Consider the following 25,386-nt stretch of genomic DNA (forward strand, 5'->3'; position numbering starts at 1 on the left):
TAAAAAAATTAAAAAAACTAAGAACAAACGTAAGATCAACCCTGTATATGAAAATCATAATGGAAAATTTTCAATATAAATTTGTAGTATCACACAATAATGAACTTAAGAACAAACTTTAAATCTGCACTGATTGTCAAAATACAGTTGTATGTGGCAAAAATGTATATTTTGTTTTATAAATGAAACTACTGTGTTTTATAAATCTTATTTTTGTAATAAACGTAAACGAATTTGTTGTAAACTAATTAATTTATAAAGTACTGTTGTTGTCTTTGAATTGTTTAAGCATGATTTTACTGTGTAAATCTATTAATTTAAACATCAAATAAAGTATATATATAGTAAACATAGGTATGTAAACTATAGAGTCAGCATATAACACTTATAAAGCATTTAGTGCTCTGCAGAGTATATACTTTTAGTTCACAATACCAAAACTATAAATTTTCAAGTAAAAAATATAAAAACATATTCAAAACCGTATATTAGTTTTTAAAAGTTTCTAACCTACAAATAACTATACTAGTCGTTGTTGATTAGTTTTATTTTTTCTATAAAACTACAACACTTTTAACACCAGACAAATAGATTAAAGTATGTATATTTAAAAACTTTCATGAAAGACTAAAAATAACAAATATGATGATCCCCGTGTAAAACCATAAAAATAAAAAAATAACTAACAAAGAATTTCAAATTAGCATAAAAAATTAAATTTAAATTAAAACATTCAAACTTTTAAAATCTAGGTGTTTTCAAATGTAAGTTACATAAGCTTTTTGAACTGACTCGAAACAAATGTTAACTGTACATCAGAGCAACTTTAAAAAATATAACCAATAGGATCATAGAGTCCAAGCGTTGTTGAAAACTCGACATTCTTTCAACAGTGGAATGTTACTGCGCCTCTTTGCTCATTTCATACTTCATTTCAGTAACTTGGCTGTTAGTTGTTTTATATTAATGAAAATAAAATAAAAATTTATTTACAAACCTAACAAGACAATACATCAGAGTTGTTAAATACGTGATACAAATATAGTGTATATATACAGTATTAATATGATAAAAGTTATACAAATGAAATAAATGGAGAAAATAAAACATTTAAACTTCTTTAACTGTGACTAAAACTAAAAACATGAAACAATTGAAGCAAAATGCTATAAAACATTGTTTTGTAGAACTTATTGCTTTGGCTAGTAAAATTAAAGCTTTAAAATTAAAACAACTGTTTTTAAAACACATTTAATTTGCAGGATAAATGTTAATATACATTTTATTGCTCTTTAGTTTACAAATATTTTTATAAACAAACTTTTTTTTTAAATATTTATACTATCCTGTTATAAAATAAAAAACAACAGGGGTCGGCATTCTGTTTGTGTAAACTTTTACAAACACAAAACTTAATACTGTTAATAAAAATGTTTGACAGTAAAAATATAAAGAAATGATAACAAGCACTTTTGTTTACTCAACTGGAAACAAATTTAGTTTAAGTATAGTGGTTTAATTTGTTATAATCAAAACAAAAAATATCAAGCGAGCAGGTCTAGTTTGCTGACCACTAAGTTACAGTGTAATAACTCTTAACAGTGCTTGTAGTTCAAAAATGAAAGAGGCATTGTAAGAATCTTACTAATTTGTTGATAAAGTTCAATAAAAAATAAGCTACTATTATTAGCTACATCAGTTTCTTTAATACTAACTAACAATATAAAAAATACTGTTTATACATGCATTTATATAAACTGAAAGTTTTAATGAATATAGTGACACAATTTAAAACTATCTTTACAGCTTAAACTAGATGTAGGCAACGTTTTTCAATCAGCGGGCCGGATCCGAAAATATTTAGTCTTTTGCGGGCCGGTGCATTTTCAATTAGTTATTTACTGGATCCAATGTCCGGATCCAGTCGAATAATGACTGTTTAGATCCGAATCCGACTGGATACTAATTTTAAGTCGAGATCCGGATCCGGCCGGAATCTAGTTATATTGAGACAGTGGATTCCTTTTTTGAATCCTTAAATTACACAAATTTTTCTTAAGTCTGACAACTTAAGATATATATATTGAGACATGTCAGATGTTAAAACATTTGTTATAAATATAATTGACATTGTAATTGACAAAGGTACGTATGTAAAACATCGTACTTAAAAAAAACTTTGATTGCATTAACTTGACAAAACGATATTCTAACTAACTTAGAATAACACAAAATATTAGGACAAAATGGTATATTTATTAGTACACATTAATTTACAAAGTCATTTTTTAGCATGTTTTTAAAGTCAAATTCTTACAGTTTTGATTTGTAAAAATATGATGCAAATTTCTATAAAAACTTTGCAATATTGACGCTTCGCAGGCCTGTAACTTCGCTTGCGGGCCGGATCCGGTCCGCGGGTCGTACGTTGCCCACCCCTAACTTAAACCTCTTTATTGTGTAATTATGGCAATGTATTCAACACTTGGTTATAAAACTAAAATAAACTTCTTATGTACTAGTAGCTTAACAGTTAGATAGCTTAGCAATTAAAAGTTTTATATAAGTATCCTAATACAAAATAAGCAGACAAAAAAATACTAATTTAAATAAACAACTTGACTAAATTAGTAGTAGTTAATAAAGTTATGAAAAGAACTTGTTGAAAGAACTTGTGGAACTTTGGCAAATCTATTGATAAAGGTAAAGTTAATAACGTAAATAAACAAAATAAGTGTAACAAAACGTACATTGAAACACTAACTACCTCATTATAACTTACTGGATTTTTTTAATTAACAAGAAAATAACTGTTATTATATTCAAATCACTCACAAGGTTAACTGATCGGTTGTGAAGACCGGTTGAAGCGTACAAGTTGTTCTGGTGCTGCTCTGCCTGCCTCAACAGATCGCAGTTCTTCTCCAGATCTTTCCCGAGGAATCCGTACCTTTCCTCAAAGTTGACGTCGAAGTAGTTGTTGTCGGCCATTATGTTCTTGTATATCACTTGTGAGGTGTGCTTCTGTTGAATACACATATTTACAATATTGCTCAGACACACACAGTGTTTACCAGAAAAAATCAGTTAAATACAACTATTATTAGTAGCATATGGAATTATTACCAGACTATATCGCATTTTCAAGTTTAAATGTGGTTGACTTAATAAAGATTTGTAGTACCAAGAGCGACAACCACTAATAAGCCAGGGCAACAGTGAAACATCATATGAAAGATGCTATTACGTTACTTTTTCTCGTCTCCCACTTTTAATCTTCACTCTAACATTACTAGAGTAGTTACCGGTAGAACGGTAAGAAAAAATATTTTATCAAATCAATTTTGGCCAACTCTCCCAAATTAAATTATAATGGGTAAACAGCGGGTGCATGACCATTCACAAAAATTTTAAATCCGGCAATTCAAATTCTCGCAACTTTTTAAAGAGCCAAAACTCATTAAGTAATATAAGTTTGAAAAAAAAAAAGGTATTAGGGTGCATCTGTTACCCCTCAAAAATGAAAAACTCGGAACTTTGCTTAGTAAAATTTTTGACGTTTGGAAATCACATAAACAGTCAGCACAAAAAAATAACTCCTTAGCTTTAATCCTGTTTGAGAAACTTACTTTTGAAAATTATGCTTTATTCCGGTATATTTAATAAGGGAAAAAAAGACTATTTCACTAAAAATGTATTTTCTCCTCTGTTTTTGAGATAATTACCAGAAACGGTTAGTAAATGTTCCTTGCCATATGTAGAAATTTCTGTATAAAGAAAGTTAAAAAAAAAACAAATAAATACTTATTTTAAAAAAATTACTATAAACAAACTATACAGTAATCTTCCTTTATTGTACAAACATATTTTTTTGTGTGTTAACGAATAAATACACTTAAACTGGGTTTTGTAAAAAATAATTACTGTAATATGAGAATAGAAGCATAGAATAAAGTAGGTGTATACATGTTTTCATTAAAATTAAAATAATTTCTACAAATTTTTACAGGTTAATAGTTAATAGTAGGTAAAATACTTAATGTTCAATCCGACTGTTCTAAAACTATATAATATTTGTAATTATTAGGTCTAAATTAAGTAAAGTAAACTAAAAACTACAAAACAACAAATCATATAAACAAACCACCTACTTTAATGAAAAGAAATACTGATTTAAACTTATCTACCGTTGTCAATGATTAAAAAAAAACATCCAATAATTACATCACAATATATATGAACACTAAGACAGCTATTTAATTTGTACTATAAAGTTAGTTCTTATGCATAGGAGAGCAGTAAAGCGCTTTATTATGAAAAGAAGTATGTAATTTATTTTGAATAAAAATGAAACAACAATTAATTAGTGAATCAATAAAATTTAACAACGGTAAAGACAGCGGTAGATAAATTTGAAACAGTATTTCTTTTCATTAAAGTAGGTGGTTTGTTTATATTATGATTTGTTGTTTTGTAGTTTTTAGTTTACTTTACTTAATTTAGACCTAATAATTACAAATATTATATAGTTTTATAACAGTCGGATTTATCATTAAGTATTTTACCTATTATTAACTATTAACCTGTAAAAATTTGTAGAAATTATTTTAATTTTAATGAAAACATGTATACACCTACTTTATTCTATGCTTCTATTATCATATTACAGTAATTATTTTTTTACTGAACCCAGTTGAAGTGTATTTATTCGTGAACGCACAGAAAAATATTTTGGTACAATAAAGGAAGATTACTGTATAATTTGTTTTTATTTATATTCCAGTGAACTTGTTTCACTAGAATCTTTTGTTAGCAAACAATTAAATCTATATTTTTGAACAGTTAAAATAAATAACTGATTTTTTTTCACTATTTTGCATAAAATTTTTATTCTTTATTCTTAAACTTTGTTTATACAAAGTTTTCTACATATGGCAAGGAACATTTCCTAACCGTTTCAGGTAATTATCTCAAAAAACGTAGGAGAAAATAAATTTTTAATTAAATAGTATTTATTACCCTTTTTAAATATACCGATATTAAGCAAAATTTTCAAAAGTAATTTTCTCCAACAGGCTAAAACTTATTGCTTCAATTTATTGCTAAAACTGTTTTTAAAGAATAATTTAAGTACATACAATAAGATAAAAAACAACAACTTTAACACTGGTTTTTAAACTCTGAAATAATCTGTTTTTTTAATAGGTATAAAAAACGTGCAATAACTTATTATTAGAATATTCAACTTTGAATAAATCTTTGACATAAAAGTAAAAACATTATAATACTTTTTCAAAAAGCAATAGACAAAATTTTTTTAATCACAAAGAAACATTACTCAACTGTTGTGCCTTACCTAGCCCTAAATTTTTCCGACAACTTAATAATTACCGTACATACCGTATATGTTCATACCGTACAAAACTTATTTTCTTAATTGAGGGCTTTTCTCCCGTATACATCTTCTTCTGTAGTTGTTTGTTCTTCCTCATACTGTTGATAACTCCTTGTTTTGCGATAAATATTTTCTATGTAATTGTTTTGTTGAGGTCCTGCTGCCTTTTGAACTGCTAATTATAGCTTGACAACCTGTCTCGGGCATAGGGCCTGAACTGGTTTGTCTTTTTGGTCCTGTTACGTTCGCGGCCTCTGACATATTTTTTGTACTCAATACCACACTGAACAACATTATCTTGCGCAAGCTTCCTTGGGAACTTGTTAGGGTGGTTTTAGTAATGGCAGCCTGGTGAAAAATATATCACTGTCTATATCATCACGATTAATAAAACCGTAGCCCTCACGAACATTAAACCGAATGACCAGACATCCTAAGTTTTCCTGGTGATAGAATCTTTTTGTGACGTTCTGATTGTACTAACAGAAAGAGTTTCAGTGATTGCATGTTTTTTGTGCTTTACTGTTTTATCTTTATATTCACGTATAGACGTATTTTGGTTTTGACCCTGACAGTCGGGTGCAAGCAATTCAGGTTCTTAAAATTTTTCATAAATGGCCACAACTTATAAAACAAAATTTATTTAAAAACATGTATGTAGGTATAATTAATATCTACACACCATTATTTTTTGAAAAGCTTTAAATATTTTTAGAGATATGGCTGAAATAAGTTCTTTAGGGGCATAGAGGAGGGGTAAGAACTTTTTTTGGTCAAAAATAACACATGGACTTACTTTTTAGCAAATTTCATAATTTTTCAGATGCTGTTTTCAGATTTTAAAAATGTTGAGTCCTTTTTTTAATAAGCGGTTGTATTAAGTGGTGTCGGAGATAAATGTTTAGTAGCAGCTAAAACAGACCGTATCATATAACATAAACTTAAACATATAATTTCAATTATAAGTTTAATATATATATAAAAAGTGTTAAACATGAAATAAATATATACTAACACTTCAAGCTTACCTGGAATCTAAAAAAAGTCCTAATCAAGCTATTATGATGTCACAATAATAAATTCTTAAATTTCCAATTTTAACAAAGTATTTTATCTAAAACAAAATTTCATGTTATATATTCTATAAAAACATTTTAAACTGAATGTTTAAAAAACAAACTTAAATAACTTTATAATTCAACAAAAAAAAACACAAAAAGTCAAATTTCGTCTAACATTTCAGGAAAGTCAAACTTTTCTGTTTTTTTTTGTGCTGTCTCAATTGAGCAAATGCTGTTTTTGCCTCGGCTATGTCTTTTTCTGAGATGGTATAGTGAATTTTCAGGAAATATTCCATTTGTAGTTTTGAAGACTTTGAATGTTGGAATTTTTAAAATTTGGAAAATAAGAATTTTATACACAAAAAAAAACGAAAAAAAAAGGTAGTTATTAAACAATATTTTTTTTACTCAAAATTATAAAAATTCCTGCATTCAATCTCTTTAAAAATAAATAATACACATTCTGTGAAAATTTGAGAAAGATTACTCAAAAATGAAGGAGTAAAATAGTCTTTTTTTTTGTATTTTTAGTTTGCGCCTTCCATTAGGAACCTATTGAGGTCACCGACTTTGATCGCTTATATCTCGAAAGTTACTTTGAATTTTTTAAAGCGGTAAAAAATTATTGATAGCTCAGATAAAACTCTATAAAATAAAATCAACTTGTAAAATTCAAAGTGGACCCTACATGCCCTTAATACACTTATTTTAGTAACTTTTAAATTTTTATTTCAACAGTTTTTATTTTCAGTTTTTTTTTTATATCATAATTTTATTTAATAGATCTACAACGACTTTTTTATTCTAGAAAAATACTTAATATTTTTAGAAATATAGCCTATTAAACATTTTTAAAGAATTTCAGTTGTCGGAATTTAAATTGTTGGAATTTGACACTCATTTATCTGATGATTGCTATTTTCAATACTGTTGTTTTACTCATGATTTTCATTGTTAATATGTCTTCGGTTTAAAAATAATCAATTCTATTTTTGCCGTTTTAGATTGCGCCTCCCGTAAGGATCTTACTGTTGCCTCCGACTTTAACCGGCTATATCTCAAAAATTATTTTGAATATTTAAAATCTGTAAAAACCATCTTGTACCTAAGTAAAAACTATAAAAATTAAAATCAAATTTCAAAAAAAGGTGTTTACCCTCTCCCCCCCTATGCCCTTAAGACCGTTTTTTATTAAACCTGATACCACTATAAGCTTATATTTCTTGTGTTTCTCTTGTGCACTGCTGATCTGCATCACAAATATATCTGCAGCAGCGTTTTAACTATTAAAATCTAAATAAATAACTTCTCTTATTTTTACCCATCAAGTGGTCAGGAGCAAGGTGTATGTATAAAAATGTCCTATTCTTCTTTCTAAATTTTTATATTAAGTTCCATGGTTTTAAAACAATACACTCAGGTTTAAGAAAAAGAACTCTTCCTGATGGCGATCTCTGTTTTATATGTTATCTATTAAAAATTAGTATGCTCTCTCATTTAATTAAACTGATGTACAGTAAATCCTGATGTCCCTATGTGGCCAGACTGAAGTGAGAACCTGGCACCTTACTTATTGGTCAAACATTTAAAGACTGCGATACATATCCTCAAAATAACTCATCTCTTGAGTTACCATAAGTATATATTTTTAAAAAATAGATTTAATGATTTGACTATGAATTCTCTACTACCATCTCCTGCAGTCAACATTTTTGCTAATACCTGAGTCAAACCTTGGAGTTTTCCTCATCAACTTATTATCAACATGATAATATCCACCTCTTGCACCAATTAATTCCTTTAGCCCTATGAGATAAACTGTGCTGAAGAGGATCTCTGCAACTGGATTGCATATCAAGCTCAATCTGATGTGCTTTTTTGATCATTGGCAACAACTTTTGTTTTTTCTACTGTTGCAACTTTAGCTCTTTGAGACGTATAGCCTGAGACACAATATCCATCTCAACCATCTGCAACTATCGCTCAGTTGTAGATGCCAAGTTGTCTAGGATTACAGCTTCACTACTGTCTCGTACTTCACTGGCTACTTGATAAGAAAGACAACCCACAATACCTAGGTGGTAAGACTTAATTACATTATGACTATCACTCATTATGTGCATACTATAATTCCATTAAACAATGCTGAAACTGACCCCCATGGACTGTAACTATTACTATGACTAATTTTAGTATCACTGTGAATAGTAAATGGCATATTATCTATGTGACTATTGTCCGTGAAAAGAATATTTTACTTCGGGTGATTTGGGGTCCCTGGACTAGTGTTCAGTCCTTCTGGATTAGATGTAACTTACTATCCCCTACTATTGCTTTTACCCTATTAAAATCATGTGCAGCGACTTAAATACCACTCTGGGTGATGGTGACCAAATCAGAAGTTGGTATGGATGGGGCAAATTATCTGATGTGATGAGACCCACAAAACTTATGCCAGGTTCATGTATATGACTTACAAAAGGTTATTTTTTATGTCCATTCAAACCAGGGTTTGTTACTTAAGTTGTTGATACTATTATAGATTATAATTAAAACTAACTTAATTAATTAACAGATATTACTTTAGACAATTTACACAAGTTAAACACCACAGTTAGAGCAAATAAATCTATTCTAAAAATTAACCAGAAAAAATAATATAATCACTATGTTTCAAAAATACAAACTCCTTTTTATAAATACTTTAACAAGAATTAAAAACTTCATAAAATAATTTTAAATGGTAAATACTTTAAAAACTTAAATTAATGTGAGAACTATAAAATATTTAAATCTAAATTAAAAAGATTTAAAACCATTAAAAGAAATTAAAAAAAAAATAATAATAGTTAAAAAATTAACGTACAAGAATAAATAAACATGCAGTTCTTAAAGTATAGTCTCTTTGTCTTCAGGCAGTAGATCACTCAATTATATAATCTAAAATGCAGTTAAGATTGTCTTACAATGTGATCTCCAACTATAACAAATAATTCTTTTTTACTTATGTTTAGAAAGACTTGCATCAGTGTTTGCACGCTTCTCATTCTGGTTGGCTAATTTTGTGACACTCGCTATTCAAACATTCAACATTAAAAAACTAAGATTCAACACTCAAACAATGAGATAGTATTTTTGTGAAGGTAATTGTATACCTACGGAAATATGAGGAACAAAACTTTGATTTGTTTTATATTTTAAAAATATTTGCTATACTTATTTATACACTACTTATTTGGTTTTATTATATATAGAGAACACCAAAAAAAAACAACGGTTGCTTGGTTAAAACTAAGGTATTTTTTTAAATTTTAGTATGTACAGAACGTTTAATTGACAATGTGTTAAACATTTTTCAAATTTAGAAACTGTTGGTATAGGAGTATAGAAATCTCACATTTTTTAAAAGTACAGAATAATAAAAACTAAGGGAGTTTCACAAACATCCAAAGCTCAGTTTAAAAAACTTATTTGGATCATCATTTATTATATCATTATGTTACTAATTATACATAACAATATAATGCAGGGTTGCCAAAGGTTCTTTTTTTTATATTTTCTTATTTCCTTAAAAATTTTTTAAAGTACAATTTTTTTCCGAATTTAAAATAAATTTAAACTTTCTTAAATACTATAGAAATATGTAGAAGATACAAAAATAAAACTTTAAATGTGTTTTATAACAAATAAAATTCTAAATGAAATTAAAACTATATTGAATTTGATAGATTTTTCGTATCTAATCAAAATTTCATTATTTTATAATTAAAATTGTTTAAAAGATCCAGTTTTTTTAGTGAATTCTGTTCAAAATCCAGATACTAAATTTCAGCTTTAGGTTTTCTTTTGCTTAAGTTGTCAAGTTTCAAGTTTTTCCAGGCTTTCAAGATTTTTGCCATCCCTATAAAACCATTTGACTAAAGAAAAGATACAGTTTCACCTCTGAGTCTTTTAGGAAATATAGCTAAATACAAGCGCTTACAATCCTCAAATACCTTACTCAAATTGAAAAAAACTTTGTTAGTATAAACAGATAACAAGAAACTAACAACAATTATTCCTCTGAGCCTCTCAGCAGCGGTCCTGTCAATTGAGTTTACCTGATCACTTTCTAGTATGTCTTCGATTCGGTCTGCTTCAAATTTTATTCGAGGCGTTAGGAATCTTTCCACTACCTAAATATTCGCATTACTATTAAAACTTTTTTTTCTAAAATATTAACTAAAAACAAAAAAAAAGATTTTGGAATTTTAAACAAAAATTTTGATAAGAAGAAGAATTTGGAAACCAATTACAAGAAAAAATAACTTGCGTACAATCGTATCATAGTTTTTACTTTATTGATAATATAATAATGATAAAATTTGGAAGTTGAACTTGAATAATAAATATATATAACTAATTTTTACAATGGAGAAGAAAGTAACAGTTAACTACTTTTACACTAAGACTTTTATTCGTTTATTAAATATTCAAAGTGATGAAATTTAAAATTCTTAATAACAAGTTAAATTAAATCACCATCTTTCATTAAAAATAATGTAGTGTGCACCTTTTTATTTAAAAAATATTATTTACAAAAAAATGTTCAAATGAAAATAAAAATAAAATGTGCTAATCAAAACATTTACGTTTATATTTGCTATTTAAATAGCTTAGAATGTAAGTAAGACTGAAAAGCAGCTATTACTTTTAAATTTTTTTAAACTTCAATAATTTAAAACTTATTCAAAACAATATTCTTAAAAAAGAACATTCTTAACTAGAATTTATCATTTTAACAAGCACTGTTTTTTTCACCTTTTTAATTAGATTATTTAGAATACAAATAAAAATTTATACTTTGGTTTTGAAAAAATGATAATAATCAACTTTTTATTTCAAATTTCCATGTAAGCGTGCAATAACGGTAAAAACATAACAAACCTCAGATCCAAGTTCGTAAAGACCAGCTACACATCCGTATTTTGCAGATAAGGCCATACTTTCGTCGTATAAGCACTGTTACGTATGTTTATTTAGTTATTTTCTAATTATTTTGTAGTAACAATATTATAAAACGTATACTAAGAGACAAAGCCGTAAAAGACTTTAACAACTAAAACTTTCCTGCGTCGATTAAAAACATTTCAAATAGATAATATAATTTAAATTTTATTGTAATTATTTGTATAATTTATTGTAAATTAAATTTTACGTTATAATTACAACTAATAGCATAAACTACCAAATCAATTTATTCAAAACATTTCAAAAAACTCTTAAGCGATATTTTATTTTCAATTTTTATGATTTTAAAACATATAAAGTCCTGCTATACATTTTCAATGCACAATGGATCGTTTTAAAGCTTGTGAGCTAACGAACAAGAAAAATAAAGGCAAAACTACAAGAAACCATTTCACTGAGTCTTGAAATGGTGCCACTAATTCGACAACATGTTGAAGTAAAAATAGATGTTAGTTTGTATTAAACTATGCTGATTTAAACACAATATTCAGATTTGTGTCAATTTATAATCTATACTGATTATAGAAATATTTTATAGTTTAAGTAAAACTTACATATAGCGTTAAAAGTACTACACTTATCTAAAGTAAATATCAAATTAAAACCTAGTAAAGATGAATTTATAAAGAAGCAAATTGTTGTACAACCAAATAAAATAACCACTTACTAAAAGTTTGCAAGTCGTTATTTTGAAAACTGTGTATTTATCATTTATGATATCAAGGTAACTTAAACATAAATTTTTAAAACCAGAAAATATAAGAGCATAAACTGTTTAAACAAATAATATATTATACAAATATATAAGAAAAGAATTGTCAAAAAACATTAATAACGCTAAAACATACACTATACAAAATATTTTCATGTACTTTGACTTGTTGGAAAAAATAATAAATAAATATAATAAAAACATTAAAACACATTTAGAACAACAGTTGCAATAACTTAGTAAGCTCAATATTTTTACAATCAAACAACCTTGCAGTAGATGGCGCAAACTTTAGGTTGTATCTGGTTGCAAGTTGTGTTGTAGCTCTTGCACACCTGACCCATTATCCTGGCCGCGTAGTCCCGCAACGCCCAGTGGTTGTCGTGGTCCGGTCTCGAGCACAGTTGCTTGCTCACTATACACGTCATAATGGCCGGGTTTAACTCGTGAAGCTAAATAGTTTTATCAATAAGTATTTGATTGTTTTAAAAAGTAAGTTAGATGAATTTAAACTTAAGTTTCAAATATGATGTGAAAGACCTGAAAATATACATACGAGCTGATTTAAACTGACAAAACAATTAATAACTAAAAATCATAAACCTACAAAACACTCTAAATGTGCACTTTAACATTGCATAAACTTGTAGCGAAACTATATAGTAAAATGCATTTATATTTAAAGTGATTGTTAGATAATAAAACTGGCTTGATTAACAAAGTTAATTTAGTAGTTTATAATAAAGTCTGAACATTTTATAGTAGTTCCAAAGAAAACATAGCATGAAACTTAAACTCAACAGATAATATATAAAAGTAAGAAACTAAACAGCCGGAAAAAAAAATATTCTAAATGTTATATTTTCACAAAAATGTAAGATTTTTAAAATGGTAAATTTAGTAACTGGACTTAATAAATAAATTATTTTACGTCTATTTTTTGATATCAAAAACTTTTAAGTAAAATTACATTAAAAAAGATTATTTTTGGGACCTTTGAAGTGTCTGAGATAAGTAATTTGAAAAGTTGTAATTTTATTTGAATATTTTTTCAAAAAAAAATATTTCTTAAAAATCAGTGAAAAAACTGTTAGTGCAGTGTTAAGGATTCATACGAAATTTATTTATACGATTTATATAATAAATGTCAGCACCTACAAAAATACTATTTTTGCCTTTGATAAATAATTTTATACGCTAAACTCTAAAACTAATACAAGTTTTAAATTTAATCAAAAACACAATTTTTGAATAAAAAAGATAAAACATTTTTAAAAACTAGCAATCATTGAAATCAATACAGCATTGTTCAAACTTTAATCAAATAGAAAACTTACGTATTTTTCAAGGTTGAACGAAGGGTTGTCCAGCAATGCCTTCATCAACCTCATGAGGTATATGAGCAGTGCCAGGTTGTTCTGCGCCACGTTCACGCGCACTCCCTCCGATATGAACGTGCTGAAACGAGGTAACATCTGAGAAAGACCGGGATCACTCGACAGACTGTTCAGTGCTTCCTGTAGATTTGCAGAAAAATATTACTATTGTATACAACTTGTTTCTAAACATACTTAAAACTTTGTAATCATAAACAAACTGCTTTATTTTTAATTCAAGCAAAAGTGTTAATCGTTCATCATAATAACGTTTGGATATAAACATGTAAAAATTTTCGAAAATTGAATTTGTTTACTTATTTAATTATAAAAAATGTACAAAATAATCTTCACAATATTCATGAACAGCCTTGAAAACATAACAGTTTGTCTTTAATCAAAGTTATAGCTGATAAAGCTTCTAAAACGTATACGTAGATAAATTATACTTATAAATCTCAAACATTAGCAATGTTTTGATTGACTTAAAAACATTTTGTTGCCATATAGTGATCTACCGGACCCATAAAATTAGGATCAGGTAAATCACTAGTGTCATAAAGTTTAAAACTGTAGACATATTTCTATTTGGGAAACAGTAATTGTTTTCACACCATCTACAATGAACCATAAACTCATTGAAAACTTTTGTTTTGTTTATAATTTATTAAAATATAGTAAGTTTATTAAAAACCAAACACTATTTCAAATGTTTAAACATGTATTTTTTACTAGATAAGCTTACTGTATTTATTTGTTTTAATGGTATGTATAAAAATCAAAAACTGAAAATTAAGTATATTTCTTATTTTAATTTTGTCTATACTCTCAAAACAAGCTGGTATGTTTCATTATTAAAATATTAAGGTCAATACACATGGAAAATATAACTTTCAGATAGTTTGCTTATAAACTTATGCAGTTTCTTTGGTTTGGTACATAACATATACCAACAAATTTGCTAACTATAAATCATTACAAAAAATCCTATTTTCAAGTGACGAGATATAGTATATAATTAATAATCTAAATTACTAAATAAAAATATAAGACTAAATTAAATGTTCTAAAAACACTTATATATAAACAAATACACAGTGTACATATAAAAAGATTCAAATTTTCTTAACTACATTAAATTTCACTAAGCCAGCATGAAAAAGTTTTTAAATTTATTTTAAAATGCTAAATTAAAAAAGAGTAAAACAAATGTTTCATTCATCCAGCTTTCATCAGCTACATCTATTAGAATTTAGCACTTAAATGGACAGTACAGGAATAAACAAAAAACATTAAGACACCTGACTTTGCTCCAAACTAAGAACCGCTACTTTTCATTTTTTAAATACATAACTTATTTTCTATGGTAGTACATTTATATTTTAATTTGAATAAAAAAACTGGACCATGAAAGTTTTTAATGTTGTGTATGTATAATAAGTAGAAACATTTGAGAGTCATTAGTTTATTTATTTTTTATTTATATTTAATAAAACATCAACTAACTGCTCTTCTTTTTTCATCAGATCCGACTGCAGCTTCTGTGATTTCTTTGTAGTAAAGTTGCTGTTCCACTGCCAGTTCGTGTGAAAACACTTCTTTCAGTTTCGTTTTCCCATTACTGCTTTCCAGCTATCAAACATATATAAGGTTTTAAAACTGCAGCACTTCTTTTTTAAATTTTTATGAATTCAAAAATAAACTTATAATTTAGCAAACCATTTGGAAACAAAAATTATAGTTACAAATTTAACAGTTTGTATGAAATACAACTTACTTATTATATTTGACATATAAAAATGTTTTTAACGGCAAAAATAAATACTTTGTTTTTGTAGTAAAATAAAATTTTAAGCATAAACTTAAAAAGTAAAACCTTTTGTAAAATCAAAAGCTAGTAGGTTAAAATTTATAAAGCTTCTATACACTATTTACTAACTAATATAAAAAATAAACTTGCACTAATTTTTTAATAGTACGTCATATTATGTAAAAATGTAATTCATTTGGAACATTTTAAACCTGTGTGGAGTTTAGCAACGGATTGTTGGAAGGAACTTTGCTGGATCTATCATTAGGTTGCGATGTTTTCTTGTTAACCAAAATATCTAACTGGAACACTTGTTCAGGAGTGGGATTTTCGGGTATGTTTGGCTGGACACCGTCTATTGACATCCAATGAGCTACAATCAACATTATAAATATTTAGTTTCGGTAAACAAAAACAACTTTTTTTTTGAATAAAAATACCAGCTTTGAAAAAGTTTATAAAAAAATTTACAGGAAAAAAATTAATTAATTCTGAAACTTAACATTTACAGTCAAAAATAATAATAGATATAAGTTGCAACATCAAAAATCAAAATACAAATTACTAAGTCAGGTAAGCCTAGGAACTTAAAATTAGTAGTTTTTTAGCTAATATACTATAGTTTGTAAATACAAAAACTTTTTTCTATTTGTAACCTTTTAGTCCAATTTCTAAAGGTACTTTAGGCATTGAAGCACTGGCAAGCTTTTCAAGGTCAAACACTTCGTTGTCATCTTCGCAATAAAGATCCTTGCCTCCCCCATTGAGGTTTTTGAAAGGAACATACTCACCCAATGAAAACCCGTACAACGGCTTCATATTGTTTGCCTACAGACATAAAACTCAAGTATAATAAAAGTTTTGCAAAAGTAATAACTTTAGATAAGTACTTTAATAACATTATAACTGAAGGCTAGAATTATCTTATTATTAAAACTGGTAAAATAACAAACTGAACTATGAGCTTAGGTAAATAAATGCTTTTAAAAATAAATTTCTTTATGAAAATTAAGTTACCCATGTAAAAAAAAACTGTGAAACAAAAAGTATAAAACCATACTTTGAGCATTTTTTCAACATCCATGCAGTTTAATTTTTGTCCTTTCCTATGATCTGTGAACTTTTTAGCACCCTAAAATCAAAGTAAATATTTAGTTAAATAATTTATATTCTACTTAGCGAAAAATTTTAACTTTTTAACGTCTTTTTTTTTACTGCTTACTTGAATAACGAACAAAAGTCTTTGTTTGAGGTTTTCAATGAGTGTCTGTGCTGTCAAATCATTTATAGGTCCCACTCCACTTGCCTCAGCAAATGTTTTAACTACTGCCAACGACTGTGTTTGCTTGCTTTTATTCTTGTCATTTTTCGATCCTTTCGACTTACTTTCAGTCATTTTCAAGTTTAAACTTGAGGTGCTTTATAAAATATTTTGAGAAAAACTAAGAAAAAATATTTATTGAAAATTATAATTAAGGCTACTTGAAAATTTACAAATTAAAAGCAATTTAAAGAATTTAATTCCGGACAGTAAAAATAACTTTTAATAAAGTGCTAAAAGTAGACATTATTATTTATTTTATGAACTAAATTTTAAGTAACAAAATAAATTTATTAACTTATTTAAAGATTGACCTATCTAAATTAAGTTAAAAATAAGCTGCTTAATTTATAAATACATAAAATATTTCAAAAAAAAGATAACAAAGAAAGTATAATTTTTGTTATATGTTCATTTAAGACGCATTAAACGCAATTTGTCATTGGGTTTTATATTGCTTTAAATCTACATTCGATTTTAATTACATGCAATCTCTATATCTCAAGTGATATGTTTTTTAAGTTTTAAGTTGAAAACAATTCCAAATCTACTCAAAAATTTTACAATTATATAAATTACATTTACAACTCAATAAAAAATAATTCTTTTGATATAAATATATATTCGAATCTATTCTTTTAACAAAGAATATTTATTTTGATAAAACTTTTACAGATTAGTAGATTTTTATATAAGCTTATCAACCTTTGTTTCATTGAAATTTGTAAATATTCAGCAAACACTTGACTATTTCAACAAAGTTATATAAGTCATAATTTTAATAAATACTAAAGCATTGTTAAACGAATTTGTTTATAAAATTTAAATACATTTAATATTTACGAATAACTAAACAAAGAAAGTTATCAATTTCAAAGGTTTTTGTAAGAGATGAAATTAAAATATATCATAAAAATATCTATAAAAAAAATTTAAAAAATTACTAATACAAATCCAACTAATGTTAAACTAAACTATTTATCAAAAAATGTTGTCCAGACATCATATATTGGTATTTAATTAAAAATTTAACTTTTAGTAATTAGTTCATTTAAACTTCGAGTTTTGCAATTAAAACAAATATAATTCAATAAATTTATACCAAGTCTAATGGTTAATATAAGTAAACTAGGAAGAAGTGTTTTTAGACAGATCAGCTTGCATGAAACCTGGCAGTGGCAACGTCATCCCCTGTCTAGCTCTGAAAAACGTGTAACTGAGAGCAATTTCCGAAACACCAGCCAAATCTGGATCATCATCAAAGTCGGGATCAATGTAGAAGAAAATGGGCATGTCAACCTCCTCGTTTGGATTCAACCACTGCTCCTCGAAACAGAAGCACTGGATTTTGTTAAAATAGAGGCCCGCCTTGTACGGAACCACATTGTATGTTGCTACGCCGACAATGGGCTCGTCTGTTGGGTTTTTGGCTGTGTAAAAAGCCAAGGCAGTTTCGCCAGGAACTACAGTCAGTTCTTTTTGGCTGGGTGTAAAGTTCCAAAGCATTGAGCTATTGGCGTTAGCATTAAATGAAACTTTGATCTTTCTAGCTCTCACTGGGTTCATGACTTGCAAATTGTCTATCTTGTAAGCACCCTTAGCATCACCGCCCAGACCTACTTTTTTACAAAATATTTTGTACAAAGGAACTGCAGCATAAGCAGCTCCAATCATTGTTATAACAGCTGAACAAAGGTAGATAAAAGTTGTGCTAAAGTATTCTTCTTTTGCTTGGCTTTCTTCTGACCTTTGTTGGCCTCTAGAACTTGTATGAATTGGACTTGATAATTGAGTTTGATTCAAGAGTTTGACTTGCAGAAAGTTAGTAGAAAACTTTTGATGGTAAGTTATTTGTGATACTTTGTAACATTTTAAGCTACCACCTACATTTTTTGACAAGCTAAAAGTCTTTTTAATCAAAAGATTGTAAGCACCAGACTGTCTTTGAAAGTTCTTTAAAAACACATTTGCAGTTAAACTATACATTACCAAATTATTTACCCTGTAAACAAAGTTTTAATTACAACAAATAATTTTTAAGCTTAGTATACAATTTGTTTAATAAAATTAACAATACAATCTTTATTATTGCTTTCCTATACTTAGGTAAAAAAACTTTTCAAGACTACTAACTGCAACCATGGAATTTTTTCGTTGTTTTATTTCAGACTTTTGCTGGACTTAAGTTATATCATTATATTTACTGCTGAACCCAGCCTGAGATCAAGCAAGCAATAGTAGCTCGACTTAAATATTATTCAATGAAAAGCTAAAACTTGTTTGGAACTGTTTTACACCCAGCCAGAACTTAATTTAACAAAAATATCCTAGAAATCTTAAAATGTAAAAGACATCAAAACATATAAAAAGGTAAAACTAGTAATATATGAGGAGTTACTAAACACTATTTAAGGTATTGTAAGTCAACATGCTTATATTCTTCTCATTTATACATTTATTGTTTGTACTTGTCAATATCAGTGGTAAAATAATAATTGTTGATGTGTGTTTAGAGAGTACTAAAAATTAAATTTAATAAATATTAAGACACTAAAGTATTTTTCAATGTTTCAGATTTTCTAAAGTGATTATTTATTTGTTAAATATTTTGTGTCACTGTTTTACTTGAACAAACAAACTTGATTTGGTTTGGATAGCAACAATAAAATATATTTAAAGCATTTGTACAAAGAGATCAGTGGGCAGTGTATCAACAAATAAGTGAGATTTTATTATGAAACTGTAAACTACATTTTGTAACTCACATGCAGAACTTAAAGTTTTTAAAAAAGCATAAATCTTTATGTAAAAAAATAAAGGGAACTAGTTTAATTCTTAAATACAAGAAAATTAATTATGTTATAAAAAAACTTACTTTAAGCTATAATTAAACTTTATTTTGATTGAACTTTCCTCACACACCTTACTGGTTTTAATTTATTACTTCAATAACTAAATAGTTTTAAGTATTTTACACTAAAATAAATTACATAAAACTGGTTGAGATTTTTTTACTTAGTATATTATATTGATTTTATAATCACCATTTTTATATGGTTGATTTAGTTTAGGGTAGTAATATTTTTACTTCATCCTAAAAGTATATAATCACATACAGTAGACTACCGCTTAAGTACGCAAATTGAACCCGACCAAAAAGTGCGTACTTAGCACGGGTAGTGCGTACTTTTTGACAACATAGTTTAATATGAAATTTAGTTGTTTGTTTTCTTTCTTACAACTAGCCACCAAATAATTAAGCCAAATAAACAAGTCTTTTTATTTTGAATAACATTTGATACATAATTCTAATCTGCAAAATGTCTTAATATTTATTTATTCTATAAAAAGTTTCTACATACATGGTTGCCACTCATCTAGCTGAGAAAAATTTCCTGACTTTTCCTGACTTTTTCCTGACTTATTACCGAAATTTTCCTGACTTTTCTAAATCAAACTCTTAAATTAAACTTAATCTAAAATACATAATCTAACACTTGAAACTATATAAAGCTTTCAATCTAATTTTAATACAGGTTAAAAACAACAGTTTTTTGCTGAATAATATCATCAAACTTCCAGTACATCACTTAAACCATCTGTGTATGATTGATGTTTGTAATAAACAGCTCTATCAGCAAAATACTTGTATTATTACCTTAAAAACACAGCTTGTCTGAAAAAAGACACAAATTTTAAGCATTTACTAGCATGAAAGTATCTAGATAAACTAACGATATCTAAGGAACTTTGTCATCTATATATTTTTAAAAAATATAAAAATGTAAAGTATACACATTAACTTATTACATAAAATACTAAACTAACTGCTTAGTTATAAAGAACTCAATTATTTACTTAAACAAAAAACACTTTCATTCTAAAATTATGCTAGATAAACTTTTGTGTATATATTACATTTTCACTATGGAAGTGTCCTTGCTAAAGACCATCAATACTAAACATCTTACAAAATCTGCTTGTTCAAGAAGGGTACTTGTTTAATATGTTAATAGAAAAATATTGCAGTTTTAAAAAGGATATTTTTCTAATTTATACCAGATGAAGGCATTGAAATTGAAATAAAATTAAATATTTTGTAAATTTCTAGGAAAATTTTGGAATTTTTTTCTGACTTTAAAGGTCTTTTAATTAATTTTTACCATTTTAAGGCTTTGGAAAACAAGGAATTTTGTAAATTTAAACTGACAAAATCTGACTTTCTTTTAAAAATTTTAACAAATTTCCTGACTTTTCCTGACTTTTTTTCAAAACCCCCCATTTTTTCCTGACTTTTCCTGACTTTTGTGATTTTTTTAAATTTTTCCTGACTTTTCCTGATTTCCTGACTTTTCCTGACCGAGTGGCAACCCTGTACATAATGCTAGTCAAGCTAAGTTTAGTTTAGTTAATACATATATTATAATTTTCCATTAGCTAAAAAGTGGTTGATTTTTTTATTTGAAAGAAAAACGTTTCACGACTGTTTTTTTAAGACAATTTTTATCAGTAGCAACATTTATAGTATAAGTGCACAATGATAAGATGCTCATTAATTTTTTTAAAACTTTAGTTTTTTGTTGTTGTTGCTTCTTTTTAAATGTTTATTTTGACTTTGTAAAAATTGTAACTAGTTTTTAGAGTTAAGTAGTTTTGTATTATGTCACATTGAAATTAGCCTTTCTTTTGCAGGTGTTCTGAAAGTATTTGAAAACAAAAAATTTAGAAATTTTATAAAAGTTTAGAAAAATGGATGGAAAGCGTCAGAAAATGGCTCTATAGAACAAGTCTTTAGAAAAATTCTAAGTCTAGGAAAATTTAGATTTTTTCTGTCTTTCTAGGTAAGTGCGTACTTAAGGCAAGGTGCGTACCAAAAAAAGTGCGTACTTAAGCAGTAGTATACTGTACTTTTTTCCAATAAACTTGTTGTTTGTAAACATTATTATTCATTACAGATAGAGAGATCAAACTGAATTATATCATTTGTTACATGAGAAAAAGCATAAACATCAAAAAAATTTACAAATTCAGTTTGTATAAGCATGCAGTAAGTTGATATAGCTTTAGGAATTAATATACACTATAATTTATAATAAAAACAACAACATATTTCAAGTCAACTGTTTACTTAAAATATATTTAATAATTACTAGATACACCACAATTAATAGTGCAATTGAAAAAAATTATATCCAAACTTTATTTTAACACTACTTAAAGTATTTTATAATTGATAAATAAACTGAAATTGTAAGAAAAAGTATAGCTCTTCTTTAAAAAAATAATCAAATGTGTGATATTTTTGTTTCTCACCACATTCATCTAGATAAGGGTTTCCCAAACTTTTTCAAAAGACTCCATTAAAAAGATTAAAAAAGTAATGGCCCCCTCCAATAAAATTTCTCAAAAAACTACCACTAAAAACGCTTAATTTCTTTTTTTTTTTTTTGCTCTTCATTATCAGTTCAATAATATCTAGAGTAAGTTTCAAATTATGGCTTAGTGGCCCCTTTTACCGCTTTTTGTGTTTAAATTACTTTACATGCTTAAAATTTCAAGTTTTTAAATTATTTATTTCCAAATCAAAGTTTTTCCAGGTTTATTTTACTTAAATTTTAAGCCTTCAGGTTATTTATGGTTAAATTACCTCCCTCAATTCGATATATAGTGAAAAATAATAATATATGATGATATTCAAATAAAATTTTCTAGAAAAAAATAATTCTTAAAACTATTTAAATTAAAAATTCAAACAAAAATATAAACATTGTATTAAGTATGTTTTAGGGTTGGCACTTATTTTTGAAGTTAATTTAGATTTTTTTATCTTTTTCAGCTTTTCAAAATAGAAGTTTTCTTGCCCAATTATAATAAAAAATTAAGTTTAGGGTAATACCATATTATAAATAGTATAAAACTGGTAAAAAAATTGAATGGTTCCTTTTATTGTATTTTATTTGAAGTAAATTTAAATTTTTAATAAATAATAGTTTATAAATAAAAATGTGAGTAATGCATAATTATATTGTACATATTTTTACCTAATCTAAAGCTTATTATTTAACTTTAATAAACTAATACAAATACAAACTCCTGTTTTATTTAGTTTGATGGGCTGAACAGTGAAAACCCACCATGTCAAACATCAATAAAAAAACAGTAAAAAACATTTTTACAATGGCAGTTGTATAACTTTAAAGTTAGTCAAGCATAAAAACGAAAACAAAGTATTGTTACATATTGCCAATTCGTAATTTTTTTTAAACTATAAATACATGTTTAAGCAAAATTAAAAATTACAGACATATAAATGCAAACAAAAAAGTATCAATAAAACATTAACAAAAACTTAAAATCAAAAACAATATTAAACACTTAGTTAAGTTTTAGATTCTTTTAATTTAATAGTATAAAATAGTTCCTATGTCTAATTCATTAGTTCTGTTTCTTGTTATTACAAGTTGAATCAATTTAAAGTTTAATTATTGTTTCTTAGCATAACTTGAATGTTTTTTTTGTTTTTTTTTTCTCTTTCCAATGTTTTCCCAAATTAATTGTTTTCTATTTTCAGTTTTCTATGCTCAGTGTGTGAGTTTTGATAGCTTGGGGGCTTGTTTGTATTCTAGTGTAACTTTAGTTGTTTGTTTGATATTGACAATGGTTTTATGAGTTGTAGCACAAAGTTCAATGTATACGCTTATTTCATTTTCTGACTTAAGTATTTTTAGTAAATTACATTTCTTTTCTAAAATTTCCTCATTTTGGAAACATGTTTCTTTTGTTCTACATTTGCTTGACTAATCTTTACTATAATTGATCAGTTTTTAGTTATGATTTTTTATTAGTGCTTAAATATTTGGCAAAAAAAGTACTTAAATTGTTCTCTTTTAGATGATTTTTAAGTTTGCTACTTGTTTCAAAATACTTGTATACTATTTTAAAAACTTTTTTTAACTTGTTTTTACAAATCTTCAATATAGGGAGTTAATATTGTTCAAACTTTTAACAAAAAACATTGAAATTAATAAACCAAAATAAAAAAGGTTCATTAACATAGAACACTTAACAATATTTTCAAAAGTTTGTATATAAACTAAAATAGTAACACTTTTATTTTTTGAAACACAATGTGAGTTATTATAAGATGAAGTTCCAACAGTTGTTAATTCAAAAATTATGAAAATAGAACCAAAATAAAACAGTTTTATTTAAGTTAAACAACTTGCCTACAAAGTTTTGGTTGTTTATAAAAATATTTACATACATGTATTAGAATTCAAATGGTATTAGCCTACAAAAATGTAGCCTAGGAAAATGTATCTAAAAGAGACACAAAGAGAAACAAATTAAACACTTACAACTAAAGTCAATGAACTGGTGTAGGTAAAAACTTACAATTAAGAATCTCATACCTCCAGGCAAGTATCTTGCTGTAACAAGAAAAGAGCATCAAAAAACTTTTTATGTGATCACATTTATAAGTTTTTATAACTTAATATTTTAAAAAACCTAATTTGCAATACTAACAGTATTTCTTATGGTTAAAACTATTTTAACTTATTAACAAAGCAAAATGTGGTAATTACCTAGGATGATGTCGCACCAATATCAATCTGAAATTATATCATAATAATTTTTTCATGGTTGCCACAGATCAAGCTGAGAAAGATTTCCTGACTTTTCTAAAACAAACTCTAAATTTAAACTTATTCTAAAATACATAATCTAACACTTAAAAACTAAATAAAGCTTTCAATCTAATTTCAATACAGGTCAAAACAAAAGTTTTTCTTGCTGAATTCAATCATCAAACTTCGATTACATCACTTGAACCTCTGTGTATGATTGATGTATTTGCAATAAACAGCTCTATCAGCAAAATACTTGTATTATTACCTTATAAACACAGCTTGTCTGAAAAAAGACACATTTTTTAGCATTTCCTAGCATACATGTATCTAGATAAACGAAACTACATATAAGGAACTTTTACAATTAAAACCTTAAATTAATAACGAACTTCCATAACTAAAACCTAAAAACAATACCAAACTTTTACAAATAAAACCTTTAAACAATTAAGAACTTAATCTCTTACAATTCTTAAAGTAAACTTTAATCAGACTTAGTTTAATAGTTGTAAAACAACCTAAAAGATAAAAATATATAGTAATAAAAAATATTTACTTAAAGCATGTTTTACTTATATAAATTGTTCACTTAGACTATCAAAATACTACCCAAACTATTTAATATAAAATCATTGAACTAAAAACCAATTAAAAAAGAATATACTTATATAACTGTAAAAAAATACATAAAAGAGTAAACTATATATCTGTTGTATAAAATATTTCCTCTCATCATTTAGCATGAAGTTTGTAACCAATAAATATACTCTAATTCGTTTTTTAAACTTAAGTTATTCTACAAAAAATACAAATAATAAGTAAACTTAATCTTGGCATATACCTCTCTAATAAATTATTTTATAAATTTAAACAACTTTGAAAAAATTATAAAGAGGTAAAGTATACACATAGGTTTGTTACATAAAATACTAAATTAACTGCTTAATTATAAAGAACTCAATTATTTACTTAAACAAATAACACTTTTATTCTAAAACTATGCTAGATAAACTTTTGTGTATATATCACAGTTTCACTATGGAAATGTCCTTGCTACAGATCATCAATAC

General features: G+C 26.5%; 2 protein-coding genes across 2 annotated transcripts; both read right to left on the bottom strand.

Moving 5' to 3' along the window:
• Nucleotides 1-586: 586 nt before the first annotated feature.
• Nucleotides 587-16,791, bottom strand: LOC145842238 (transcription initiation factor TFIID subunit 6-like). Its single transcript, XM_082949657.1, has 11 exons — nt 16,587-16,791; nt 16,425-16,496; nt 16,021-16,192; nt 15,577-15,737; nt 15,061-15,186; nt 13,516-13,695; nt 12,448-12,630; nt 11,383-11,457; nt 10,506-10,631; nt 2,836-3,024; nt 587-946 (listed from the first exon to the last, which is right to left on the bottom strand). The coding sequence occupies exons 1-11, from the start codon at nt 16,758-16,760 to the stop codon at nt 935-937; spliced, it is 1,470 nt and encodes a 489-aa protein (XP_082805783.1). The 5' UTR covers nt 16,761-16,791; the 3' UTR covers nt 587-934.
• An 890-nt stretch (nt 16,792-17,681) lies between these two features.
• On the bottom strand, nt 17,682-18,683 carry LOC145842127 (cytochrome c oxidase assembly protein ctaG-like). The gene has a single exon (XM_082949514.1). The coding sequence runs from the start codon at nt 18,669-18,671 to the stop codon at nt 17,814-17,816; it is 858 nt and encodes a 285-aa protein (XP_082805640.1). The 5' UTR covers nt 18,672-18,683; the 3' UTR covers nt 17,682-17,813.
• Nucleotides 18,684-25,386: the final 6,703 nt, after the last annotated feature.

This window comes from Thalia democratica, chromosome 8, assembly GCF_965202585.1.
Source record: "Thalia democratica chromosome 8, ktThaDemo2.hap1.1, whole genome shotgun sequence".
Taxonomy (NCBI): domain Eukaryota; kingdom Metazoa; phylum Chordata; class Thaliacea; order Salpida; family Salpidae; genus Thalia; species Thalia democratica.

What these genes read in the sequence shown, in the direction of transcription:
- LOC145842127 (XM_082949514.1), bottom strand. Translation starts at nt 18,671, where the DNA reads ATGTATAGTTTAACTGCAAATGTGTTTTTAAAGAACTTTCAAAGACAG.
- LOC145842238 (XM_082949657.1), bottom strand. Translation starts at nt 16,760, where the DNA reads ATGACTGAAAGTAAGTCGAAAGGATCGAAAAATGACAAGAATAAAAGC. An exon ending in GACTTTTGTTCGTTATTCAA is followed by an intron (nt 16,497 to 16,586) that starts GTAAGCAGTAAA and finishes CTTTGATTTTAG; the next exon opens with GGTGCTAAAAAGTTCACAGA. An exon ending in TTTGCGCCATCTACTGCAAG is followed by an intron (nt 11,458 to 12,447) that starts GTTGTTTGATTG and finishes CATACGTAACAG; the next exon opens with TGCTTATACGACGAAAGTAT.